We start from the raw sequence: 10,179 nt of genomic DNA, 5'->3' as shown, positions 1-10,179 counted from the left end.
TTTTTTTTAAGACTATTCTATTATATTTTCTAAACGCATTAGAATAACTCGATACGAAAACAAAATTATGCGTGATGACATACATTGTGTGTATGTATCTGTGTGTGTGATAGCATAATTATTATATAATATACAAGATATCCTGTAAATGATGATGATGATGATGATGATGATGATTATACAAACTAAACAGGGAATGATTAGCGTGAAGAAAATAATAAATTGCGAAAATTTGTCATTAATGATGCATTTGATGCATTAAAAGACATCAAACTAATGAAATAACATTTTTCTTTTTTTTAGATGATGCATATCGATATAATAATAATGTATAAGAGAAAAAGTAATAAATAAATATATCACATATGTAATAAAACATATACGAATAGAATGTATATATATATATAACAACCGGTCTGTACATTGAACTCGTCTGGTTTCACGGTCAGCAAGTAGTCATCCTAATGCTGTCAAACGAGCGTTGTATTATGCCAACGCATGTGTGCCCCAGAGCAATGTTTAAACCGATATATAACTGCACTCTTCTTTTAAAGAGATCATAAAACGCTCGACGCTCCTTCCTTTTACGAGTTTTTTTTCTCTCTCTCTTTCTCTTTCTCTTCAACACGACGAATGCAACGCGCGTTCAACTGATTGATATATGTACAACACATCTCTCCACACACATACATATATCACAGTTACAATGATTGCGAATTAACGAAGCGTTACGAATATTCCCAAATGAAATTGTAAATAAAAAATACAATCAACAAATTATTTACCTAAAATAAATTACTATATAAATTTAAACACATCTCTCTCTCTCTCTCTCTCTCTCTCTCTCTCTCTCTCTCTCTCTCGAGAAAACGAGTTGCAACTACTGTCAATCTCCGAGTATTTTTTTTTGTCTAATATCGATATATACATAAATATATGTATATATTGTTCGTATACGATCAATCAATGAGATTAATCTCATTTTTTATTATTTTTTTTTTTTTTTATATCCTCGCCTCTTTTCTTATTTCTTTTCTCCTCTGGTGTTTTTTTTCTCTTTTATTATTTTTTTGTTTTTTTTTTTGTTTTTTTTTTGTTTTGATCTTTTTAATTACATAGGTGGTAATTATCATACTATCGCATCACGCGTTTATTTACAGTCAACTTCAAATAACGCGACTAACGTATTTTCCTTTTTTCCTTTTTTTCTTTTTTTTTATCACTCACTCATTCATTCGTTCGTTCGTTTGTTCGTTCGTTCGTTTATTCACTCACACACGCATATACAGGAACACATATTTTCATTTTAGTACATGATTTATATTAGAAACAATATTATGACAAAAATGATTGCATTCATTTCGAAGATATGTTTATATAATAATAATAATAATAATAATAATAATAATTAAAGAAAATGAATAATTCACGAATCATTTATATTACAAATATTTCTACACATTAAAATTAAGATAATAATAAATTAATAGGAAAAAAAGTTTGATCTCGTTCTTACGAAGACTTGTTCGTGTTTTTAAGTTTTTTCAAAAACATCACACATGATTCGCTTATCATCTTTAATTGATTGTTGTTTTTTTTTTCTCTCTCTTTCTCTCTCTCTCTCTTTTTACCTTTTTTTTTTTTTTAATTTTTATTTATACACCTACCTATAAGGAACGTCTTAAAAAGCCGTCATAATGTTTACTTTATTGCATGATTAATCAGTTCTCTTCTGTTATCGACGAATAATATATTTACGTAATATATCGGGTGGGGGAGGGGGTGGGGGCGGGTCGGTGAAAAAGTTTCTTCGTATTTTTCGTATAGATTTGGAATCGCATAATTCTGACAATACTAATCGGTTCTGGCAATGCTCTGCTTGATTGGATTTGAAAGTTGACACGTTGCAGAGTACAATTATAAACAACAAGTTGCGATATTTGTTCATTCGATACGTTTGGAAATTTGATTAGGAAAAAAAAAATATACAAAAAAACAGGGAAGAATATCAGTCAAGCTGGTAAAAAAAAAATGTATGATCAGTGTTGGTGGCAGAAAGCTGGTTCGTGCGTTTTCAGTCTGAAAATGAAAATGTCAACGATGCCGAGCTCGATCTGATCGACTACAATTGGTGAAAGAAAATTAATAAAATGATGGAAAAATGATTTGATCAAAATCGGCACATTAAACAGTTATGATTATCGATAAGGAATTAAATATCGAACGTGAAAACAATTTTGCAATACCATTTTTTTTAGAACGCTTGATATGGAATATGTAAAAACAAAAAAATCATGATTGGGCTCACTTTTCCATTAAAATACGAACGAAACTTTTGACTCCGCCCCAATTACTTTTTCTCACTCTTTTTCTCGCTCATGCATAACACAAATACACACACGCACACACACACACACACACACTTTTGTAAATAACGTAGTTACAAACAACTCATTAAACGTGAGATTTATACGAAATATTATACAAATACGTACAACGATTGATATAAATAAATATAATAATAATAATAATAATAATAATATATACACGTATTCACAAATGAACATATGTATATATGCATATATGCATATATATTATATATATATAAATACACATAATTGAGAATAAATGTATGCATATATACATGTATATACATGTTGCAAGTAAATAATATTAAAGAAACGAAAAGAAAGATACGAATAGATTATTAGAGTAATGAATTAATTAATATGGCGATTATTTTTTAAACTAGTCAGCCTTAATGGGGTAAAAAAAAAAGAATATTATTTTATAGCAATAACTAATAACAATAATAACAACAACAACAGCAACAACAACAACAACAACAACAACAACAATAATAATAATAATAATAATAATAATAATAATAATAATAATAATAATAATAATAATAACAAATAGAATTATGTAAAAATAGGTAATATCGCTAAATTTCGATTTATCACATGCTTACACGCCCCATAAATGTTTTCGCACATACACACAGACACACACGCGTTTGCACAAACATACTGATTATTATATACACTTCTAATCGCGTGTTGTACGAATATCGATCGAGTAATAATCCCACGGCATTGAAGAAATTATTTATCGAGATTAGAACGAGATTTGCTTTCCCTTCACAAATTGATTTTCAATCTTATTCTTCTTGGGGTGATTGATTAATATCCTATGATGTGTTGTATCACTTTGTTAAAGAATTATTATAACAATTTTATCGCATTTAATAATAATACAAATTAAGAAAAAATAAAAAGAAAATCGATAGGGAGGGGGTGATCGACGAACGAATTAATAAATTGTTTGAAAGCACAATTTAAAGATTTAGAAATAATAAAAAAAAAAACAAGAAAGAGAAAGAAAGAAAGAGAGAGACAGAGAGAGATTTTTTTTATAAATACTAAACATTCATTTGATTAGTAATCAAATATCACGTTTTATTTATTGAAAAACGTAGTAGTATGAATTAATTATGATGCATTCAATGGAAATTGTTTGAGGGTATTTGAAGATTTCAAATCAAAGTAAGAAAAAGAGAGAGAGGTAGAGGGAGAGAGAGAGAGAGAAAGAAGATACGATTTCACTGTACAAATAGCAAACATTAATTAATCTTCTTTTATAAGAAATATTTCAAACTTTATATAATAATATCTATTTCTCATATTCCGTTTCTCTCTCTTTTTCTATATTAAATTAATATTAAATAAAAGAGATTTCGTAGATATATATATATAATATCTTTAAATCTAAAATATATATTGAACATAAGTTTTTCCTTTGATATTATATACAAAAATTCTCTCTCTCTCAGAATTTCACTCACACACACATATATATATATATATATCAACGCCACTTACGTAAACATTTTCTAAATTTTTAATTTCTCGTGATATGAATGAAACTTTAGCACCGGTTTAGTATCATTTGAAAAGCGAACGTGTCTTGTGGTAAACGATTTAACGTTTTAAATCTCTATATAAATATATATACACATATGTGTATATGTATATAGATTTTGTTTTTTTAGGCCATGATACTCTCCCATTTATCTTGCATTCGAATCTCATGTTCTCTCATCATCTTCCTGCAACCACCCATCCACCATTCCTATCCTCACCACCACTCTCTCTTTTTCTCTAACACCATTTCTATCCCTTTTTTTTCTCTCTCTCTTTCTCTCTCTCTCTCTCTCTCTCTCTCTCTCTCACACTTTCATTCTTTCTTTCTAGTCGCGTTTCATTTTTGTAGCCTTTGTTCGACGTGCTCTATTCGACAATCGAGTTATCGATTGCAATTGGCAGAGATGAAAAAACGTTTTTTGAACGTCAATTACGATTAAAGGCGAGGGGGTAGGAAAGTTGGAGGGAAAGAGCTGACGGTGAAAGGGGGGGTGGAAGGGTGGGAGGGAGGCAGGAGGTGAATCAAAGGACGTCGAACGTAGGGGAAGTAATAAACGAAACTACGTTAAGGCTCGTCTTGCTTCCTTGCTTTTATCGCGTTTCATTAAAACGCGCGTAAAGCTTTCTATCCTTCTCTCTCTCTCTCTCTCTCTCTCTCTCTCTCTCTCTCTCTTTCTCTTCCTATCTATCTCACTCACTCACTCTTTTACAAACACATAAGAGGCCTTAGTAAAAGGGGTAACGCTTTTAGGGAATAAAATGCTCGATTAAAGACGGTGTATGATATCATCTATATAATACTTCTTTTCTATGTTCCATTATTTTTTGCATTATTAGAATTAGATTAAAAGATTAAAGAAAAAGAGAGAGAGAGAGAGAGAGAGAGAGATAGACAGAAAGGCAAAAATGAACTATTCGAGATCATCTTCGTAAATTTTTCTTCTACTATTCATCATCCGTCACGATCTTTTTATTACTTTTGTTCTTTTTTTTTTTTCATTTTTCTTCTCATTTTCGTTTTTGTTTGATTCCGATCTCTCTTTGAAAAAAGTATGTTTTGTGTAAGTAATATTTTTTAATTTATTAATTTTTCGTATCATTTATTTTTTCTAGCCAAGCACCGACCATCCACCCACCCATCGGTCACCACCCTCCGTCCATCCTTTCCCCCTCACCATGGTTTTTCTTTATTTTGAATTGTTCGTTTCGCGAGAATTGGGTATATTTTCTTTTACGTATCGATCGAATAATTTCTTTTTTTTTGTTTGGTTTTGTTTTGTTCATTTTCTTTTCTATTCTTTTCTTTTCTTTTCTTTTCTTTTTTCTTCATGGAACACAGCAGAAGATCGTTTGACCTGTCAAAGGATCACGTTAAAGAGTCTCTCAAAGGCTGCTGCCGAATTCGCTCGATCTCCGACGATCGTTGTGTTTGATGATGTAAGTTTCCGTGTATATGCTCTTCGTTCGATCATCGTACCTGTAATAAACGGATCATTGATCTATCACTGATAAGTATTTTTTTGTTTTTTTTTTCATTCAACAAATTGCTTGATATTTTTATTTTTTTACTTTATTTTAACGTACTCTCATGTGGGATCGATCCTTCGTGTCTGGTTTGACAATTTTTTTTTAAAGAATTTCAATTGATTAATTTTTGTTTTTTCCTTTTCTTTTTTTTTTTTTTTTTTTTTTTATTATAAACAGGTGTAATAAACACTTAAACATTTATGCCAGTTAGAAAAAAGTATTTGATAGAGCAGATATATAGAAGATATTAGAAAATAGCGTGAAAAATAGTAATAGTAATAGTAATAGTAATAGTAAATAATGATAGCAGCGTAATGATTATGCAATCGTTGCAATTTAATTATGCGGAATATATTAAATTTGGTTTTTTCTTTTTATTTATTTATTTTATTTTTTCTTTTTTTTTTTTATGAAGTTTAAGCATGCATTTTGTATACTACGTATTTGTAATATTTATGTGTACGTGCGACATGGACAGGCCTGAAAGAATTCATTTATTTTTCGCGAGTAACAAATCCGTCTCGATTTTCTTTATTTTTATTTATATTTAATTATATTAATAAATATATAGCATATATATATATATTTTATACATATATTTATATATTTATTATTAAATATATGCATTAATTTTAGATCAACTTTTTCCGACCTCGCAAAATTTTACCAGTATATTCTACAGGTCAAAATTAGAGAAAATAAAAAAACATTGTTCTTTTTTTTTTTTAATTATTTTACTTATGGAATATGCTGGTGAAATTTTGTGGGAGAGAGGGAAACTGGGGACAACCTCTTTATATATTATAATATATTAAATATATATAAAGTTGTGTATATATATATATACAAATACACGATGGAATTAACAAACGGAGAAGGTAGGGTGTGGTCGGGGGGATGTGCATTGCATTATTCCACAGTACCTGACGCTGTTAATTCAGTTTGATAGAGTGTATCTTTCATACCCTTTCCGTGTATTTGGCTGACTCAAAAGTCCTGTCGTTTATCCTAAAATCAAAAGAGGAGGTATTGTACCCCGTATATTATTTCTTCGAAGATTTTCAATTGGTACATACAGATATACACACACGTGGTCCATACGACTAAACAAAACAAAAATTACCCCAAAAAAGGTGTCCGATATTTTCACAAAACAACAAAACAAAAAGAAAAAAAAAAGGAAAAAAACAAGAAATAGGATTGATTGGTGTTTAAAAGATAAAAAAACGTACAAAATCATAAAATAAGGACACGCAACAAACGAGCCTCGACGAAAAGATTAAAGTTCCGTTTTGTTCGTAACGTGTTTCATATATAACGATCAAGAAGACGCAATGAAAAATACAATGAAAAAAAAAATAAATAAATAAAAGATAAAAGAATAGAAATTAATAAAGGAAGATAAAATTTAGTGCGATTTTTAAAAAGACTTTGACGTGACAGAACTTTCGTATCATCCCTGACACAACGGTCGGGGGACTAGCAGGGTTAATGGGTAGAGAAGGGTTGGAAGAGTAAAGGGGATTAGTAAAGGTTAGGATTTGCTGGTATAAGAAAAATGTAACACCAAACGAGATTTTTCCTCGTCCATTTAAACACGTTCGTTTGCTCTCTCCTTGTGATTCCGATGTTGCAAGCAGGTGCCAATATCTAGCAAGAACGAACGAACGAACGAACAAACCGACGAACAAAGAAAGAAAGAAAGAAAGAAAGAAAGAAAGACAGACAAACAGACAGAGAAAGATATAGAAAAAATAGAGATAGATAAAAAAGGAGAAAGAGAGAGAAGAAAAAAGGGAAGGCTTGCTTTTCCATGCCGACGTGTTTGTCTTCTATTCGGTAAAATCTAAAAACGAAGGCGGTGAAAAGTCTGCCAGAAGAAGAAAAAGGGCTACTCTAAAAGGAAAAATTGCAAAGGAAGAGAGAAAAAAAAAAGAAAAAAAAAAAAAAAGAAACGTGTTAGAAGAGAATAACACACCGAGCAATGAGTTGTCTAGCTAGAAATGGAAAATGGGCCAAGAGTTATAGAAAAATAGAAAGATAGAAAGAGATGAAGAGAGAGAGATAGATAGAGATAGATAGAGAGAGAGAGAACGAAGTGCATACCTCGAAGTGTCAGACCAGATCGTACCTTAGGGACGGCCGGCGGAGGTTTAACGCTTCGAGATCGGACGGCTGCCGCCTGCAGAGTGAACAAAAGGCGCACTGTAGGGTGTTCTTGAAAGCTTCCCGAAAGTCACGATTGAAGTACGCGTATATCAGCGGATTTAACGCCGAGTTTGCGTATCCTATCCAAAAGAGGATTGCTATGACGATATTCGGACAGGGACACGTACGGCAGAGTGCTGTTATGACGTACCTATAAAATAAATTATCTCAGAAATATCTATCTTTATATTTATTTATATTATAATATATATATATTTTTTTTTTTTGCTAAAAAATATGTGTCATCTTTCTTTCAAAATGATCGGTTATCCTGTATGTATTATATTATTTTTTTGCGTTGTAAACAATAAAGTTTTTCTTGAAAATTCGGTAGAATTTTGTGGGCCTGTACGAGCAAGCAAGTTTGTGTGTTAATATAATTGACAATGTAATATAAATGTGAGATTATTTTGTAAATGAAATTTAACAATTTAAATATTAATTGACAAATGTATATTTGTTTTTGATTATGTATGAAATAATGTACCATAAAAAGAATGGTAACCAGCAGAGTATAAACGTGCCCATGATGATTCCTAATGTCCTAGCGGCTTTGTGTTCTCTCTTCATTTTCATCATGTTCTTGTCTTTGGTAGGAGTATGCAATTGGTCCGTGCTAATCTCGTTGAGCGTTAAAGTTTTCGATGAACCGGCGCTGTTGAGCTCGCCGTTGAGATTGTTCAAATCTTTGCTTGGCCTATGGCTTAATAACATTGCGTTACCGAGACGACTGTGCATTTGTTTTTCTTGACGATTAGCCTCTTTGAATATAGAATAATAAGTAAGCATCATAATGGTGCACGGTATCCAAAAAGATATACTCGATGATACAATGGCGTAACCCTTGTTAACACGAAAAACACAATCATCCGGATGATCCTGTCGATGTACGCTGTCTTCGACAGTTGTATACCAATCGTTGAATATCGGTACGAATGAAATGATAGCTGGTGATATCCAACAAGCGAGCAACATACACGCGACCACTCTCTTAGTCATCTTGATGGGATACTTCAGAGGCTTAACTATCGCGTAATAACGATCGACGGATATGCACATCAAGTGTAAAATCGAACTCGTACTGAAATAAACGTCCAACGAGTTCCAGACGTCGCACATGAAATAACCGAAGAGCCATTTACCTTTGATTTGTACGCTCGCGTTAAATGTCATCGCAAACATCGCTACGAGCATGTCGGCCAATGCCAATGACACCACGAAATAATTCGTTATTATACGTAATTTTCTATGACGCATTACCGACACCATTACTAATAAATTACCGAACACGGCCATAACTATTATCCAACCGAGTACGCAACCTTTCAATATCGTTAAGGATAAGTCTGGCCAAGGATCCTCTTTTATGGACTCCTTGCTCTCATTGTTCACAAAACTGATGTTACCACTTGAGGCTAAGTCCAGGACTGACGTCACGCCTACCAACGAGCCCTCCGGACGATCCGACGCTGTAGTTAGCGTCGTCATTCTATCACCTAAAAACCTCCCTTCTTGCTTGCTTTCTTTCTATCTGCTTCAACTGACTTTTTATTTTCTTTTTTTTTTTTAAACCAGTTCGACTATAAACTACTAAATCTTACGTCATGGCAAATCAACATTAGACCGATCCTCATCTTATTCTTATTCTTTTTCTTCTTCTTCTTCTTCTTCTTATAATCTGAAACGAGAAATAAACTTATTTCAATTAATTTGTACACTCTCTGACAAATCCTATTGATCGAAAAGACAGACCAAAAAGGGAAGAGGTTAACGAAATCCTCTTGGAATTAAAACCTTCCTCCTATTTCTATTCGATTCTATTTACCGTGCTAACGCCGGAACGCTAAGATCGATTAACAAGAAGCAATCATTCGAAATCTTTTTAAACGCATTTTACACTTGCAAACAAGTTTTCTTTCAATTCAATTTGGAAACATTTCAAAAAGTTCAATGACATTTTCTCTTAGATCCTAATCAATTCACAAATAGATCGATACCCTATCAATTTATTTATTTATTTTATCAATTATATTATTCGCAATATATATCGTTTAAAAATTGAATAGAAAAATATATGAGATTAAGATATAGGTGGAGTTTTGTTTAACTTGTTCGAAAAATAATTCGAAGAAAATTCGATAATCTCTCATGCGGACGGGACATCTTTTGAAATATCCGTTTGAGCAATGTGTGCCTGTGTGTGTGTGTGTGTGTGGACGATTGTGGTATGTGTATGTTAAAGAGAAAGAGAGTTTTGCATATACATTTCACTCTTGAAGGCTTTTATATCTTCGCGACAGTTTCTCTCGGTTGTCACCACTCGAAACGAGGACGCAACGGAAGAGCAGGTAACCTTGAATGACGCGTTCTCTTTCTCTCTTCATTTAGCATGGTCGGTCTGACGGGACAGGGCCGTGTCAAGTACACTCATCCTGTGCACGTAATTTACAATCCACTGTTTTTCCCGGTAAATTTAGGTCGATTACCTTCGCCCCCGGATTAGTATAGAAAACGTCGG

At 32.2% G+C, this 10,179-nt stretch overlaps 1 protein-coding gene across 4 annotated transcripts; it reads right to left on the bottom strand.

Annotated features, from left to right (window-relative positions):
- Window positions 1-4,198: 4,198 nt before the first annotated feature.
- LOC106793555 (octopamine receptor beta-2R-like) lies at window positions 4,199-9,358 on the bottom strand. Of its 4 annotated transcripts, none has more exons than XM_014760581.1 (4): window positions 8,149-9,358; window positions 7,585-7,812; window positions 6,377-6,461; window positions 4,199-5,403 (listed from the first exon to the last, which is right to left on the bottom strand). In XM_014760581.1, exons 1-3 carry the CDS (start codon window positions 9,147-9,149, stop codon window positions 6,413-6,415), a joined length of 1,278 nt encoding a protein of 425 aa, XP_014616067.1. In that variant the 5' UTR covers window positions 9,150-9,358; the 3' UTR covers window positions 4,199-5,403; window positions 6,377-6,412. The 4 variants fall into 4 exon arrangements, with proteins under 4 accessions (XP_014616067.1, XP_014616066.1, XP_014616068.1 ...); XM_014760580.1 differs by having other exon boundaries at window positions 6,419-6,461; XM_014760582.1 differs by lacking the exon at window positions 6,377-6,461 and having other exon boundaries at window positions 7,560-7,812; window positions 8,149-9,357.
- Between the last annotated feature and the right edge of the window lie 821 nt (window positions 9,359-10,179).

The sequence above is a fragment of the Polistes canadensis genome, unplaced genomic scaffold, assembly GCF_001313835.1.
Source record: "Polistes canadensis isolate GaletaPanama2010 unplaced genomic scaffold, ASM131383v1 scaffold_15, whole genome shotgun sequence".
In the NCBI taxonomy this organism is placed as follows: Eukaryota; Metazoa; Arthropoda; class Insecta; order Hymenoptera; family Vespidae; genus Polistes; species Polistes canadensis.
This window is presented reverse-complemented; position numbering and strand designations above follow the sequence as displayed.